The 18,709-nt window shown below is 35.5% G+C and overlaps 1 protein-coding gene across 1 annotated transcript in view; it reads right to left on the reverse strand.

Moving 5' to 3' along the window:
* med30 (mediator complex subunit 30) overlaps positions 1-18,709 on the reverse strand; it is a 34,585-nt gene that overhangs the window by 15,372 nt on the left and 504 nt on the right. The window contains exons 2-4 of the mRNA XM_077743886.1: positions 18,401-18,616; positions 15,345-15,503; positions 7,504-7,611 (exon numbers count right to left, since the gene is read on the reverse strand). Of these exons, the coding sequence (XP_077600012.1) occupies positions 7,504-7,611; positions 15,345-15,503; positions 18,401-18,616 (483 nt within the window). The remainder of the gene's footprint in view (positions 1-7,503; positions 7,612-15,344; positions 15,504-18,400; positions 18,617-18,709) is intronic.

The raw sequence follows: 18,709 nt of genomic DNA on the forward strand, positions 1-18,709 counted from the left end.
TAGATGCATAGGCATATACATATATACAGTGCTTCCAACCTTCGTCGACCCCATTTCAGGAGTACCTTTGGCCTTAACAAGATAGATATGTAGCTGTCGCTTAAATCGATAATCAATTTATTGTTGCAACTCTAAATGCTCCGTGTCTATTGACTTTTAATTGAGCATGTGATAGCTGATAGGAATTCTCCTCTCAAATTACAACTGATTAAATGGCACTACTCAATCCACCTGAACAAAGGCAATCATACTGTTTGAAGCCTGTGGAATTAAATTATTTTCATCCGCCTGATCTTTTACACCTGCTATAAATCAGAGTTTTATTCAAAAAGATTTGGGTTGAGTGTAGTACCTTCAGTTTAGGTGACATAACATACTTCTCTATTTAGAAATTCATCTGCGCTTTTGTCTCTTTCAGATTGTCCCTTGCTTATGCCATGGTTACAGACAAGGGATTAGTGGGGGATTGGAAAGCGTGGACACGCAGTATCAAATCGACACTCCTGTTTACCGTGAAAGTCTCTTCGGAGTATACACTTTAATGGATTTCGTCCTACTGCATTTTCCTGTCGAATAAGTGTGCTGTCCGTTTCAAGGTTATTCTACTCAGGTGCAACCGTGACGAAAATATATCTGATTTGAAAATCTTCTTATCTAGACACTATGCACGCGTTGTCATCAATATGATGTAATTGTTCTGGAGATGCAAATACATAAAAATGTCAATGAAGACTATATCTTAGCCGTACTATGACTGACTGTATTGGATGGCACAATTTTCTTTATATTCAGGATGTATATGAAAATGTTTACGTTAACTTTCATATATCAAATTTACTCATGATTTTCATTGAATATTAGTTGCTCTTGAGACAACATAGTATATAGTATGTTCATGTTCCTCTCACTTTGTAATCAGAAAAGGCATTTGATCTCGACAAAGCAAAACATGTCATCATATTACAGGTTTGATATTGTACAATAAAAGCAGCATTGGTCAAAGTTAAAAGGCTTATTCAGACACCTGACCATATTTTTACTGTGTTCTCCAATTGAAGTAAGCAATGGATAACTATTAATTGGCTTTAAGGTGTTGAAAATGATAAATATGTGTTCTGAACATGATGTATACCACCATTTAAAACTTTAGGGTTACCCAGACAATTTTGTGTTTTTCATGAAAGGTCATATTTTTCTTTATCAGATGAGTTGCAAAAATTATTAGCAAGTCTGGTCAAGACAATAAGGTTAGAAATAATAATTTGCAATAGGCAAAGAAAGAATCCTCAAATTTCACCAGTCACAACATTCTAGACCTTAGGCATTCTGTTAATTTTTTCAATAAATCAGGAGAATTTTCACCCCCAATTCCCCAACAAATTGGATTGGCTTTACAGAAACATACGGCAACAACAACTTCTTTACTACTATATCGTTTATAAGGCTAAAACAAGCCAGGATATCAGAGAAGAACCTCAAAAGTTAAAATAATCAGTCACAGAGTGTGAGAACATACTGATCGTATGATTTTGTCATCTTCAACTGTGGAATTTATGATCTCCAAAGTTTGAAAAACACTGGGACTTATCTTTTCACTTCAATATAAATCTCCCCCTAAGAATTTACTTTCACCAGAATTATTTTTTCCCTGCTACAACAGCACTTTAGCAGTCGTCAGTATTTTTTTTTTAGGTGAGTGTAGAACTTAATTCCATCCAGTATTCGGGAAATTTCGTGGTTGCAGTAGCAGGACACAAGACATTGTAGACCTTGGTTTAAAATAAATTAAAAAAGAAAGAAGAACCTAGTTGAATAGGCATTAATCAATATATTGTAAAAAAAAAAAAAAAACATTCTTTCAAACCTAACCTGACTTCTCATTTGTATATAACAGGAAACCCTGTAGGACAGTGGTCTCAAACCGGTACTCAAAGGGCCGCAGTGGGCGCAGGTTTTCATTCCAACTCAACAACGATACCTGCAATCAGTTAATTAAACTCAGGTGCTACTTGTTTTAAAGACACTTGATTGGTTAAACTGTCGGCAATGGATCGGTTGGAACAAAAACCAGGACCCACTGCGGCCCTATGTGGAACCGGTTTGAGACCACTGCTGTAGGATGTTCCTAGGCAAGGTACATTCAGAGACTCTTCAATAGCAAAATCCCTTCAACTCTCCTTTGTTTGTGCTGTACGACAACATTTCATCGTTCTTTGCCCTTTAGTTCAAAATTGGACCCATACTCTGACAGCTACTATCTGCTAATCCATCCTTCTTCCAACACCTAAAAGTCCATTGTCTTTGTGCCTATAGGTATTGGAGGTATGTTTATCCATGTTTCCCCTTTTCTATCATTCTTATCCAAAATCTTTCACGTTTTTCTCCATCAAAGCTTCTACCATAATATGTCTCTATATTCACTTTGCTTCTTGTTTCTTGCTTCTTTTTTTTATCTCGGTCTTCTGATCTGTGATTTCACTCTCTTCCCACATTAAACCGTTTCATCTAGAACTGCCTGATCTGGCTGGAGCAACTGCAGCAGATGTGGCTTGCTACAAACATCTGCTTCCCTTGTCCTGATGCATCTTAACTTTGCTTATCAGTCTAACCACCCTAACTCCCCAAAGCTTGATAACCCTACTGCCGCCTTAATGTGCAGCTGGGAAGCCTGGAGAAAATCAAAGTTAAATATGGTCAAACACATGGGATGAACCCTTCAGGCCTAAAGAAGGAATCTCTACTAAAAAAAATGAGTTTTACCCAGTAAATTGAGACATGGTTTAATAACAGAAACCATAATCAAGATTTTAGAGATAATTGCCCTACTTTGGTAGACAGCTGACAATGTAGTGTGTCATTGGTTAAAATTGCACTTCAATGCACTTTTTTTCTGTTAAGCTCTTTGAGATTCAGTTGAGACTAAAGGCTGTACAAATAACTTGAATTAATTATAGACTCTAATCAAATGGTTAGGGGCATTTGTCCTTAGTAATTGTTTTCAAATAAATCACCTTTTCGAGGGCTATAGCATGTCCTAAATCCAAATTGTGTCCCGAAATTAGCATATCCTAGTGAAAATTTATATCTAAAAGATCTACGGAATGAAATTAATGAAACTTCTGATCTTATGTAATCGTTAACTGGAAGCATGAAGTTTGATTGGAATGTCTATTCTGATAAGAACATATGGGAATTTGTTAAATTTGGTTTGAATATGTTTTCAAAAAGGTCCTACTTTCCATTTTCAAGTATCCTTCAAAAATAAATTTGGACTCATATTTTTTTTGTCTATTGTTATTACAGATGGGTAATATAAAATTACATGCAGTCAAAGTATGGCAGTAAAGTTCAATGACTTACAGCAATGATACATAAATCTCTAATGAAGCAACTCCACAAAGTCAGAGTAAGAACAAAGATTATGACTGTGGAGAAGGTTCCAACCTCTAAACCTCTGAAGCCCAAAACTGCCCATATCTGCATAAACTCTAATGCTGACCCAAATTTTTATACAGCTGTGAAAAAGTCAACTTTTTGATTTCAGAGTTTTTTCCATATTAGTCACACACAAAGGATCATTAAACTAGTTTCAAAATCACACAAAAACAATCCAAAAGTGCAGTTTTAAAGGGGGTTTTAATACTAAACGACACAAAAACACCAAACCTATCTCCATTCTACGTGAAAAAGTAATAGCACCCTTGAAATTTACGCAAAAAAATGTTAGCCCACTCTTTGTAGAATTGTTTCGAGTGACCCATATGGTTGAAGTTTTTTTTTTTAGCATGGACTGCCTGTTTAAGATCTCATGACAGCATCTAAATTGGATTCAAATTCAGTCTGTGGCATGACAATCTCTTTTTATTTTAACCATGCAGTGCTTGCTGTTTTTTTACGGATCACTGTCCTACAGCATGATCCATGACCATTTGGATTTGAGAGCACAAACTGCAAACTGTTGTCTAAAAAAAGATTTACTTCTTGATATGAAGGTACCGAAAATACTGTTACACTAATACAAAACCTTTGCAGCCAAATCAAAGCTTGTTTATTTCATTTCAAACTCTGTTGTGTTAAGAGCTAAGAATGATGAATTGTTTTACTGTCCCAATATTTCCAAACCTGACTATAATACGAGTTTCTTTCCACGTATAATGAATGCTACTTGCTGAGAGCAATTTTTCTAGTGTCTTCCAAACCTCTATACTTTTTATTCGGATCATTTGACAGAACTCAATTTGCATCCTAATGTATTGCATTGGGGGAAGGTCACATCACAAATAAGGTTATTTATCTCATGTGTTTAGTTTGTCTAATAGGGGCAAAAAATAAAATTTCCGGTGTTTTGTTTATGTATATGGATTGTTAATTTCTATCTGCATTGCTTTTATTCACATGAAGGCTGTAAAGAATTCTATCAAGCAAGCACTCTGGGTTATTTTCAGCCTTTGTGTTAATACCGTCCTGAATGTTTTGTTACAGTGTTGTTTACAATAGTTGAAAATAGGTAAGCTCAGAGTTCACTTCAATGTTTGCCTGTTGTGTTAACATTTAAAAGCAGCCAGGGGAGACCTACACCACTCAACAAAAATAACCAATTCTTCTTTCTACTGCTGCTGACACTACTGACCTAGGACCATTATCATTGCAGCACAGTCAGACAGCTTGGCATGCAATATCCGTACAGAGTCAGAAAGAAACATAAAGGGAGGGAAGAAAACACGGGTTTCAACCTGTACAAACACAAACACGCTTAATGTGCAAAAATACAATCTACTTTCTTTGTAAAAAAAAAAAGCATACAAGCTAGCTCCCACTCACTTTACACATTTACAAACGAACTACATCGAAAGTAGACAAAGAAGAATTTTAAAGTCTCCTAAATAATGATTGGGCGTCATTTAAATATTTGTTGGACTCTATATATCAATAACTGATCAAATAAAATGTGAGAAATGCCACAAGCTAATGAGCAAACAAATTTTGTAGTTACTCCCATCTAAAACTACATTGAAAATGATGAAATTAGATGAATACAGTGTTCCCTCGCTTATCGCGGTTAATGGGGACCGGGACCCCCCGCAATAGTGCATTTCCGCGAAGTAGGGGTGCCCCTTCAAAAATGCTTAAAGAAACGTGTAACACATGCACAAAAGCACCACCAGGCAAAAACATCATAGTAGTACGTATGGAGGATCTTCTGCAGTTTTTTTGCACATAAGAAACATCGTTATTGGGAGTTGTGAACATTGTTTTTTGGGCGGTGAAGATGCGCCATGACGTCATCAATGCGATTCCTGAACTCTCACCATGTTATTGACCATTTCTTTGATGCAATTACTAATTCTTATTGAAGTATTTTGTTTCCACCTCTTGTAAGATTATGTAATTTATAATTTTAACTTAATATCTTTACATTTTTTATATTTTTTTCCTGAAAAAAATCTGCGAAGCTCTGAGTCCGCGATAGCTGAAGCGCGAAATAGCGAGGGAACACTGTATCAGTTAAATCTCAACTCTGGTAAAAGAGGTCCACAATTTTAAACAAAATTTTCACACTGTTACAGAGTTAGTTGAATTGCAACAAATCCTCTCAAATTCCAATCAAACAGACTGGAATTGTTCCAACAGGTTTCCATAATTTTTCACTCCATTGGCTCAATAGTCCGTACAAATTGAACTCCTGCTACCCTGTTATGTTGACATTTTGACAGTAGAAGTTAATAAACCTGACACATACCAAACCAATTGGAACTGTAGGCTTCCACTGGGTGCAAATGGGACAAAACAAAATTGAACCACTGTGCCAAAAGCAATCTATGGGTCCAAATGCTACAAGGCACTGAGAGAGAGTGTTTGACAGGAGTCCAAATGCTACAAGTCACCGAGGGAGAATTTGACAGACTTTCTGAGTGCTAAGATAAAGACTTTGATAAAACAGCAATTTTCTGTTTCATATGAAAAGCATCATGCAGCTTTTTTTCGTTTGTTTTGTCAGCTTTCTTTCTAGCCAAAAGTATGTGATGTGTATTTGCCAAGATGGTGGGTGCAATCTGCACAAAAAGACTTTTAGACTCAACAAACAACAAAGTGTGTCGGTTTAAAGAAGCGTTATCTGAACGGCACGTCACAAGCACCTCTATCAGAGCAGACCAAAAACACATTTGACAGGTAACACATTTGAACAAGCTCTTAAGAATGGGTTGACATTTAAAGCCACTCAGAAAGTCAACAACCTAACAAAAAAGGAAATAAAAAACTATTTCTTACCAAAATTGTACTGTTTTTAAGTAGAGACATTTATGCAATTAATCAACATGATTATATATGATAAAAGTTGTACTGTTTCTTGAGAATTAATATATTACTACCATTAAAAACATGACTCAAAATGCCTTATTTTTCTTTTGATTATAAAAACCACTCTGAACTGCCAAACTCCAATGACCCCAAGCCCATCTTATCAACTGGAAATACCAAATAAATCTAGAATCCTGACTTTACGAAGTCATCAGCCAAAACCATCCTGGAAAAAATGTGATCTCTTTTAAAACTCAGTCAGACACACAAGAATCGTTTGCCAAAATTCCACTGTATATGTTGATAAGGAACTGCCTATCCCACTTGGTCCTTATCATGAGTCTAAAGGTCAGGAAAATATTAAATTAAGTTGATTATTTTATTAAGTGATTGGAGGGCCCGGGCAGATTTCCCATAGCTAAAAAAATAGAGGAAGCTGGCAAGATAACTACAAAGAGCTGATAATACCAAAGATACCAAAGTTGCAATAAATCAAACATGTGACAAAACTCTTTAAACCCTTGTACAAAATAAGAAATAAATAGCACAAATTAATAGGCTTCCAGCCCTTCCATTTCCCGTATTTTCGCGACTATAAGGCGCACTTAAAAGTATTAAATTTTCTCCAAAATAGACTGCGCCTTATAATCCAGTGCGCCTTATATATGGAACAAAACAGAAAACCAAAAACGAAAAACCACCACTGTCGGATATCAAAAAAACACAAACGCCTGAACTGAAACAATACTGTTAAATATGCAGAAGATATCTTAGTTTACAAAATCTTCCATCATATAGTTCCTCCCACACTGCAAGATTTTATACAAAAAACTCCAATACATCAACAATGGCTGGCTCTAGAGGTGACTGTGTAGTGAGTGCTTCATACCTGGAAGTCAATAGCAATTACCGTATTTTCACAACTATTAGGCGCACTTAAAAGTCTTAAATTCTCTCCAAAATAGACAGTGCGCCTTATAGTGCAGTGCGCCTTATAGTCGTGAAAATACGGTAACTTTAGGCCAACATAACCTTGCCCTTGCCAGTACAAAGAATGGCAGACAGTGATAAAGTTCCATAGTATGGAAAACTAACACAGCACAAGGAAACTACACAGGTTGGAAGCTGTTGTTGTTTTAACACCACTGGCTAGAATTTAATATATTTGGCTCTGAGAGTGCAGCTGTATTAAGAACACAATACCTTGTTGACCTCCTGAATTTCTCTCCTGTCCTCGGTAGTAGGGCGGTTTTGGCTGACTGAGTGGTCATCATGTTTGGCGCCATCATCCTCCATAAAGGGTATCAATTGCTGGAATGGACAAAAAGGAAAATCAGCTATTGAACATGTATATCAATGACCTTACTCATGATAATTATGACTAGAAGAAATCCATCGGTATTTTATGGATGCCAACCTTAAAATAACCCTCTCCCCAATGCATCCGTGGGGTAAGAAGACATTACTTTAACATTTAACTGAGGCTACAGGTTAAAATCATACAATCTTGTCCCTATGCAGCAGGGAAAATGGGAATTTTGTGTCAAATTGTGAATTCACGATAAGTCTCACCAGCCTCGCTGAAACATAGTGGAAGACAGGACAGAGAGTGGGGAATTCATTCATTTTTAAATAGCCGAGGATCCTGACCTTGTCTACTCAACAATACACGAGGCTCATGTGCAAGGGCCTTCAAGCAAGTCGCCTTGGATCCGACCTGCTTAATATTATAGTGACTCCTAGTGGTCATCTATGTAAATAAGTGTAAATGAGCTTCACAAATACAGAGCTGTTCTATCTAACAAGGTATCCAAAACGTTTTTACATCATCACCTCTTCCAGTCACACAATGACTAAAAGTGCATAGAGTTATGGCTGTAAGTTAACAGCTCCAGGATTCTTACCCAATGAAACTTTAGCATAGTCACTAGCAAGCTGGGGATTGAACCCACAAACTTAAAAAGATACTGACAAAAATCCATCCATTCAACGAGAGTAAACAAAATACAAAGGAATGAAAGAAAACTGAAGAAAGTATCAAGTGCGCCAAGGAAAATTAAACATTAACTTTAAAAATGTGATGATTTTACTGGCTTAATAATCTTTTTGATCAAATGCAAATGCAGCTAAATAGGAGAACTGTTTTGGGGGGGATTAGATCAAAATTATTTTAAAGAAAAATTCTCCAAGATCGCTGAAATAACTTGACGAAATCTCAACTAATTAAAATCTGTCTTTATAATACAAACATTTGTCAGGTATGAGAATGCATGTTTGGCTCATTCCATAGATGTTCAATATTAATTTAGGTTAGGCCTCTGAATACCACAAGGTTTTTTAGTATTCTATAATATTTTCCTGTGTAATTTCTTTCATTATTTTCATGAATGCCCAATGGTCTGAAAATAAGACCACAGTTTCTGACATGAGCAACACATTTAATATCAGACAAAACTAATGTACATACAGTATATTAGACAATGCAAAGATACTTTTGAGGGTAAAACATAGAACCAGTATTTCAGTAGACATTGAATACAAGTTATCATTATGCCAGCAACTAACCCAAAGTCAATTGCCTGAGACCTACAGAACCATTAATGTATATATACCCCTTTTCAAATTCTTCTTTACCCCACTTGAATGTTTAATATCATAGAAAAATAAAAAAAAATACCAGTCAGATATAACCCACGTCAACAGAGAAATAGCATTTTTAATTAAAGAAATATTTACTGGATTTACTATTCCAGCCTATCTGGTCCTAAATCAAAACTAATCAAGTTCCTAAACCTAATATAAAAAAGTTGGCCCACTGTGATTAGAAAAATATTGATTACAGATGTTTTTGACAATTGTCAAATAGTCTTTTCATTTCTCATATTATTTTCTTTGGGCACCATATTGTTTCCAAAAGGTGCTTCTGCCCGAGTCAAAAAATGATACATGTACATTCTACTTCAGCATGTTTTGTTAAATATGAGAATTCATCCTCCCATTAATCAAAATGAGCAGCTCCAGACTTTGACATTTCCATCAATTTGAACTGCTGGTATCAGCATTTGTAAGGAAAGGCATATCTACAAAAGTTTCAACTTTGATTCGGACAGACAACTCATATTTCTTTGGCAATACAGGCATTTAATCGAATAAAAATGATGTTGTTTTCACAAAAGATGGTTTTGAAGACAACATATAAGCCAACTACAATGGAATTTTTTTATTGTCGGTTAGGGTTTGCCATCTAGTAACCCGAGGCAACTAGGGTTAGCAGTAACCTAGTTACCTCCAGCAGACAACACAATCGCTGATACCAAAATTTAAAAAATTGAGGTCAAATTTGTATTAAATTGGTTGGTATAGACTAAAAAATAGTATAGGTCGCATTTTCCCGCAATAAGTCTGCTAGGTAACATTTTTTTGTATATTTTTCATATCTAGGCATCATTTTTCTGTGAAATTTCCTCTTTATGTATTTTTGAGCTTAACAATTGCCATTCAAAAGTACATTTTATATTACCCAATTTTTTCTGACTATAAGATTAAGATTTAGCTCTGAATATTACAATGTATAACTTGTATTTTTTGCTGCAGCACCAATGTTCAAAAACACTATGTTAAAGTAACAATAGTCAAATGGAGATAACTGGCTATATATAGACATTTCTTAACATATTAGTTTTTCAAATAAGTAGCCTTAAAAAACAACAGAAAAAGCTGTCGGTGGTCAGAGAGAGAGAAAAAACTTAAGATGACTTGAGTATTGGTCGGAAAATACAGGATTTGGGTTATCTTTGTCTAATAGTTAAATGTATTTGATAATCTTAAAAGTTCAAGTTGGGACAATTTGACCATCTTTAAAGGGTTTAGTTGGCAGTTATATGAGAACCGTTGAACTAATTAAATAATTTACATATAAAGTACTGCTCTACTTACAAAATTACAAAGTTACAAAGAAGTTCTCGTACTAATTAATTTCATAAGTAGAGTTATGATTGTATATGAAAGAGGCCCAGGTCGCATTTCAAAAAAAATATTCTGAATTTAATTGCTCACACTGCATAAAAATATCATGTGTCACATATAGGCAAAGTGTCAAGATAGCCTTTGTCAATAACTTGACTAGTAGAAAACATGTTCTAATCATGTTGCTTCACTGCAAGTATGTTTTCATGCAATTTGAATAAGTTGAAATTGTTGGAAAATAATTAAAGGCTGAGAGATCTAATGACAGACACGTTTGTGAAGGGATAAAACGTCAGCATTAAGTGTAAGAACAACAGTGAAAGAAAATAAAATGAATTTAAGGAAATAAGAAGGGTGAAAACGACACATTGAAGATGAATAGTCACATAGACCATGAACATGAGTGCAATGGCTGTTGGGAATACACCATTTTTTTGATGCAATTACTAATTCTTATTGAATATTTTGTTTCCACCTCTTGTAAGATGATGTAATTTATAATTTCAACTTAATATCTTTACATTTTTTTTTCCTGAAAAAAATCTGCGAAGCTGAGTCCGCAATAGCTGAAGCGCGAAGTAGCGAGGGAACACTGTATACATATATATATATATATATATTTTTTTTTTCTTTATTAAAAAGAAGGGTTTGACGCATGACAAGAGAATGTCAGAGAAAACATTTAAAAAATGTAGATAATGTTGGATGCTCTTATGCATTTCTGCTCCTTCTGAAAGGTGAAATCGTATTCTGGTAGAGAGATGGTAGTGAGGATATGAGCAGGATATTAAACAAAATAAGATGTTCTCCAAGCTTCATGAAGAGGGGAGAGATGGGGAGAAACATTTTGATTGCACAACACTAAACAATAACATGGAGAATTTAAAGGCCATAGTCTGACTTTGGCTTTGTGAATGCGAGTTAAATGTGCTAGGTGAGGGGTGGCAAAGACTTAATGATGAATGTGGTGTGTGTGCCTGGAAGTCATAACCCCTACCTCTTCCATGAAAAGATGAATGTGGTTTCCCACATTGACAGAGAAGAATGTGCTAATGAAGGTCAGCTGGTTGCTTTTCTATAAGAAAAAAAAGTGGGAAAGAACCTGAATAATAAATAGAAAAAGAAAAGCACAGCTGAAAGAACTTTAAGGATACGTTTGAAGAAGAGAGTCAAATGGGGTTCAGAAAGAATAAAAGAAACGAGAAAAGGAAGACAAATATTTAAGTACGTAAGGGCTTAAGAATTAGGCCACAACAGTTATTGAAAAAAAAGGGGAAAAAAAAGAAATGCTGAAGTGCCTTTGGCCCAGCTGTTCATTAATCGGGTCTGTTGCAAATTGGGCTGCAATGAGGTCACACTGCCTGAGTCATTGATTCCTGTTCCTGTTTGAGCAGCCAGTAGTGAGGGGCTGTCAGGCGGGCACCTAAAATGTCCGAAATGATATATGGTGCACATGCCTGGGCCAAGATCAACAACACTCTGTCCTAGCTGGATATGTGAGCTTCAGTATCACCTAGTCAGCCCTGAACTGGGCTCCATTCAAGCGAAGAAGATGCATTTTAATAAAAGCAATGAAGGAAAATAGCTTGGATGCCGCCTTGGGTCATTAAATTAATGTTAAGGACACAACAGTACTAATCCTGGATTTAATAATCATACTCTTTTTTTTTTTGCATTAGAAGTTCAACTGGAAAACACGGGGCTCTCGAGCCACATGTGGCTCTTTGCTCGTGATCATATTTTATATATAATGTGGCTCTTTGGATTGTTTAATGTTTTTTTCTTCTTTTTATTCTCTCTTAAAACACACTCAAATTCATTCGGGCCCATTCAAACAAATAAGGAATTATATTTTTTAAAAAGTGTGCTGCTTCTGCTGTGAAGTGTGGCTCTATGACTTTCACAGTTTAAAATATTGGCTCTTTGTGTCCAACTTATTCACTACCCATGAACTATAGCTTGCTTTCCTATTTCTGTTTTTATAACCTTTTCAGCCAATCAGATGTGAAAAAAAGGTGAAGGTACTGACAAAGTAAAAACTGTCCAAGCAAAAAAAAACCTTTCAACTTCAGAGGGGGTTTATCCATCATCATTTTCTGTCCAAAAAGCCATTTTGATTTTTGCAAATCCTGATTTTTTTTCCATAAACACACACAATATTTCAATTTCTTGTTGCATTGTAAAAATCTGTGGCATTGACCATAAAAGATTATTTTTTTTTCAACTGCACAAGCTGTAGGTCTCACAATCACAAAGGTTTAAGGGATTTTATCAAATACATTCTGGAGAACAATTAAATAATATCAGGTCTCTTTATTTTGCATTTAAAAGTCTTTCAATGTTTGAAAAGTTTTAATGTGCCAACATCAAGTTTTAATATTTTCCTTTTGTGGTTTATTAAGCAGGGTTGAGGGCCATATTTCATTTAGGGGCTAATTATTAACAGGATGCTAGTCAGCACAAATAGTAAAAGTCAGGATTCAAATGCACAGTTCAGGGGTGTACTTTAACTTCCTCAAAGTAGTCGTCATACAAGCAAATAGCAAGTCAATCAAATATTCATAGATATTCAGTCAACTGAAAGAAAAGAAAAAGAAAAGACTGAAATGAGGCCATCTAGCGGGTGCAAAACAATTACAAGAAAGTGACGATATGGAGTGTCAATATAAATTCCACCCAGTACAAAAGCAAATAGCAGCAAGTAGAAACTATCTTGAGCACAGGTGTCAAAGTGGCAGCCCGGGGGCCAAGTCTGGCCCGCCGCATCGTTTTGTGCGGCCCGAGAAAGTAAATTATGAGTGCCAAATTTCTGTTTTAATTAATGATTCAAATGAAGATTGTAGATGTACATTATAGTTCCTGATTTTCCCCATTTTTAAATCAATAGCTGCAATTTTTAATCCAATATTTTTTGTGTTTTTAGATCGAAAAGCATTTTGTAAAATCTAAATTTATATATATATACAAATATATTCTATTTTCCACTTTAATATTGAAATAAAAACATGATTAAAATATGTTTACCCTTACTAAGGAAAAAAAAAGCCCAAATGAACATTCTTTTAGATCTTAAAAAACAGAACAGTTCTTTTAATCCGATTTTTTTTAATCTAAATATTAGATCTAAAATGATCCGGCCCACATCAAATGGCGTTAACGTTAATGCGGCCGGGAACTAACCCGAATTTGACACCCTTGATTTAGATTGTAGAGTATGAAAATACCCAAGAAGAGCACTTATATGCTCATATTAGGGACCAGAAATGTCCGCAGCCAATTGCTCGATGAATAATGTCGCCAACTGATTGTAAATCTAATCGACGGACAAAATCGGTTACACTTTTAGGGGCCATTTGATAATCTTACACTCAAAATGTATGACTTCGATTCACCCCCTTGACTCTAATGAAGACGTGATGGAGGGAAATGATGAGTGGAAATATACCAAATTAAAGTATTCAAGGGAACAATCCCATCAACAAATTTTAACCACAAACAGCAAACTACCCACATTTGAATTTATGTGCTGTTCAAATACGAGCGGATAAAAACATTTGACAAGTGGAAACTATTGAAAATTTGTTGCCATTCAGATCTGATTTCTCACATCCTCGTTTATCCTCAGGAGGGATTAGCTCCAAACCAATCTGTAGAAATTGGGGTCCGCTGCGGTCTTAAATCCAATCAAACAGCAAGGCTGTATGGATTGGTGCACAGTGCATGACCAATGAGCCAGCATCTGGTTGTGGAATACCTTATCACGCAATACTAGACAAGCATGTCTGGAGTGGGATTTGGCAGAAAAGTATGTTGGTGAACATCTTGTCATGCACGTGTAGGGGGCATGCAGTCCCAGAAGGTGGATAGTGACCATAACCAGCCTAAAAATACTCTGGAGACTAACGTCAAAAGCTCAGATAATCTAGTGAAAGCACATAGAAAATAAAGACCTCAGGGAAATAGATAAGAATTCCCCAGAGAAAAGACCAGAATATGTGAGCTTGTGTGTATGTCAGGGAAAGCATGGTTGCTGTGCTAAAATATATAATGCATCAAAAGCTGACTTATATAGGAGGACACTAGAATGAATGACGGGGAACAACATATATAATTAGAATTATGCATTTGACATTGGAAAAAATTGTAACATCTAACTCAATTTCCGCGAAGTAGGGATGCCCCTTCAAAAATGCTTAATTTGAATTTAATTTAATATGTATATGTATATGTATATGTATGTATATGTATATGTATATGTATATGTATATGTATATGTATATGTATATGTATATGTATATGTATATGTATATGTATATGTATATGTATATGTATATGTATATGTATATGTATATGTGTATATGTATATGTATATGTATATGTATATGTATATGTATATGTATATGTATATGTATATGTATATGTATATATGTATATGTATATGTATATGTATATGTATATGTATATGTATATGTATATGTATATGTATATATATATATATATATATATATATATATATATATATATATATATATATATATATATATATATATATATATATATATATATATATATATATATATATATATATATATATTTATTTATTTATTTATTTATTTATTTATTTATTTATTTATTTATTTTTTTACCCCCCTGTATATAGTACACCATATAGCATACGGTGAAATTCATGTTATAACAAAAATAACTGTAAAATATGTTGTCTCAATGTAATATTTGTATTTTTTTTTCAAAAAGAAAAACGCAAAGCTCTGAATCCGCGGTGGCTGAACCGTGAAGTAGCGAGGGAACACTGTATATGTGATGCTACACGAGGTGTTGTGACCACCTCAACTACATAAAGTTGGCCAAGACAGTCAACAATTCTCCAGGACATGTCTGTTGAGCTACAAACAGGTTGAAATTGTGTATTTTAAGTCTGGCAACTGGTAGGTCACCATTGCAAGGTGTCCCCCGCCTAGTGTTGGTTTTTAGTGGGGAAAGACTCCAGCAATAGACACATTTTAGTACAGAAATACAGTACAGAAAATGAATGAATATGTCTGGCATATGAGGCCTACCTCTGGCAGTATTGGCTCCAACCCCGCACAGTTTTCCGAACATTTGTCGTAGACGAACCGTAGTTTACAGAAGAGCACAGAAAGAATGCGAAGATGCTCTTGGAGTTTTGCCACTCTATCTTGGTGAGTGTTGGGGTGGTATGTGACTCCATTAGGCAGCTGAAACCAGAAAATATCTGTTAAGTAAAGGCATGCATGGATTCCCATTGACTCCAACATATACCAATCCATTTGATTCATGCAAATAATCTACTTTTGATGAATATCATCATTGCAAGTAGGCTTTTGTGGAATAAATGATGATGACAAAGCCTATGTCTGATTATTATTATCCGATTATTGCTATTTAAAAAAGACAACAAAGCCTGCCACAAAAAAACTGAAGCAAGAAGTGACAATAAAAGCAACAACTAAAGAGCAACAATACAGATTTGACAATAACTGCTTGCATAACATAACGCAATCCCACCTTCAGAGCAAGCGTGGTGAAAAGCGAGTGTAAGAAATGTGGATAAAATCAGAAGACAGAAACTGAGATAAGCAAGGAAGGAGAATAAAGATGAAAATGTTCTATGGCTTACAAAGAAAACCTGTAAATTAAAAATAAAAGGGTGGGGGGTTAATCCTACGTGTACAAATTCTGTGGTTGAAGCCTGTTTATACAAATCTTTGCCGGCTGTGATTTTAACAAGTTGCAGGATTGGCTGTTTCCCAGAAGCAGGATGCCAACCATGATTAACGCACGCTAAACTTGTTTTCAGGACACGATTGAAGATGAGCTACGTTTACAGTGCACAGCAAATAGATGATTTATGACTGCAAAGCAGATAAATGGCAATACAGTGCTATTAAATTAGAAAAAAAATTCATGACGAAATTTGTGAATACTTGACAGTACTTTAAGTTGTTCAATATGAACAAATACAATGATAAAACAGACACCTGTAGAGTAAATATTATAAATTCTCTGGTATTCATGTGTAAAATCTCGGCCTTCAACTTGTCTTGTGCAAATGCTTAAGGTTTTTTGACAGTTTTTCAGTTGTTTCTAGGGCCGCAAAATATTAAATTACAGTGTTACCTCGACATAGGAACATCTCTACCTACGAGATGCTCGAGATACGATGAAAATTTCGATCCAATGATTCGCCCTAGATACGATGAAAATTTCGATCAAATAATTCATCCTAGATACGATGAAAAATTTGATCAAATAATTCGTCCTAGATACGATGAAAATCCTTTTATAAAAAAAATTAAAAGCTTGAAGTTAAACAAAATGTGTCACATAAAAGAGCACTTATTTCATTCTTATAGGCAGCTAAAATTAATTTTGCTGTTAGTGAAATCATGATTCCTGCATAAATATAGTTGTATATTCAATTTTACATCTAAGATAAGCACACACTTGAGCTAAGTACCGAAGTACAATCTATTTTATTCGCATATAGGCCTTTGTGTGTAAAAAGCATCTCCCTGTCCAATATGTTTCATGCTGAGCACAGCCATTCTATTTGCCATTCTTATAATGTGCAGGAGGGAGGAACAGATGCTCCACACAGATGTTTAAAAGAAAAGAAAAAAAGGTGCTTTGTTGCATTGTGTTGTTGAAATAAACTTATTGTCTTAAAATTTGGGATTAACATGAACAGAATAAAAAATGTATAGAAATCCATGCATGAAAAGTTTTGATTGTAAAAGATTTAAAACAATTTAAAACATATAGATAAGGCATTGAATCAGGTGGCTGAAAAAGTTACGTTATTTGGTATTTGTTTTTTAATGCAATTTTATGAACTGCAATTACATGTTATTTGGCATTTTTTATGCATTTTTATGAGCTGCACCATTACACTGATAAAGTGCAATTCAGGACCAGCCCATGATGCAATGGTTCTTCCGCCTGAATTTGGTGCAGGCAGTCTAGGTTTGATTCCCACTCGATGGCACTGTAAGTGGTTGTCTGTCTCTCTGTGTGCCCTACGACTGACTGGCGACCAGACAAGGGTGTAGTCTGCCAATTGGGTTAGGCTCCAGCAACCCCCGCAACATTTTCGAGGATGAGCGGTATGGAAGATGAACGAATGAATGAAAAAGTGCAATTCAGACCACACATCATTTTAGTATACCGTATTTTCACGACTATAAGGCCCAGTCCATTATAAGGCGCCCCCTGACATGACATTTTTCCCATATATAAGGCGCACTGGATTATAAGGCGCCCCCTCAATGAATGACATTTTCCCATATATAAGGCGCACTGGATTATAAGGTGCACGCTCAATGAATGACATGTTCCCATATATAAGGCGCACTGGATTATAAGGCGCACCCTCAATGAATGGCACATTTTATTTTTGTCCATATATAAGGCGCACTGGATTATAAGGCACACCCTCAATGAATGGCACATTTTATTTTTTTCCATATATAAGGCGCACTGGATTAAAAGGGGCCCTGTCTATTTTGGAGAAAAATCTAAGCCTTAAGTGCGCCTTATAGTCGTGAAAATACAGTACGTTTTTTGGGGGGAGATTTTTTGTTTTTATTCTGCGTGGGGGCCACTATTGGTTGAAGTACTATTGTTTATTCAATATTTTTTTTTGCATTTATCAGTGTCAGTACAGATTTAGTTGTTTTCCAGCCTTATTCTATTTCAAACTTGACTGTAGAAGCTAAATACCGTATTTTCCATATATAAGGCGCACCACATTATAAGGCGCATCGCATTATAAGGTGCGCCCTCAATGAATGGCACATTTAATTTTTCCCATATATAAGACGCACTGGATTATAAGGCGCCCTGTCTATTTTGGAGAAAATTTAAGACTTTTAAGTGCGCCTTATAGTCGTGAAAATACGGTACTTTTTCAGCCAGAGAGAAAACCAGCTCGACCCGAACCCGATGTAATGATTGACATTTTAGGCCCGACCTTACCCGAATTTCAGATTGGGCTCAATATCTTACCTCTCGATGGAACGCATCATGTGGGGGTATACATTTTGTTTCATGTATGAATGAATGGCAAGCTATACGGAGAGAAAGATTCGAGCACCTGCATGTTTCTTAGGAGCTGGAAGATCTCCATGGTTCGAAGGACAATGTCTTGGACAGTTTCCTGGCCGATGCGGCACGATGAGGCTGTGTCACGAGCATCACGAGCTGCCTGGGCCTGCTGCGGTTGAGGCTGCCCAGCAAAAGGTGACACTAGTGATGGGGTTGCCATGGAGACAACAGGATGCTGATTGAAGTGGATCAAGTCCTTATATGCCTTAATCAAATAGAATATTCCAGGTTAGTTAAACTTTATGCTCTTAATTGTAAGATTTAAATGTATATTTCCTAATCCAGGCGGTTATCACTT

The sequence above is a fragment of the Stigmatopora nigra genome, chromosome 21, assembly GCF_051989575.1.
Source record: "Stigmatopora nigra isolate UIUO_SnigA chromosome 21, RoL_Snig_1.1, whole genome shotgun sequence".
Taxonomy (NCBI): domain Eukaryota; kingdom Metazoa; phylum Chordata; class Actinopteri; order Syngnathiformes; family Syngnathidae; genus Stigmatopora; species Stigmatopora nigra.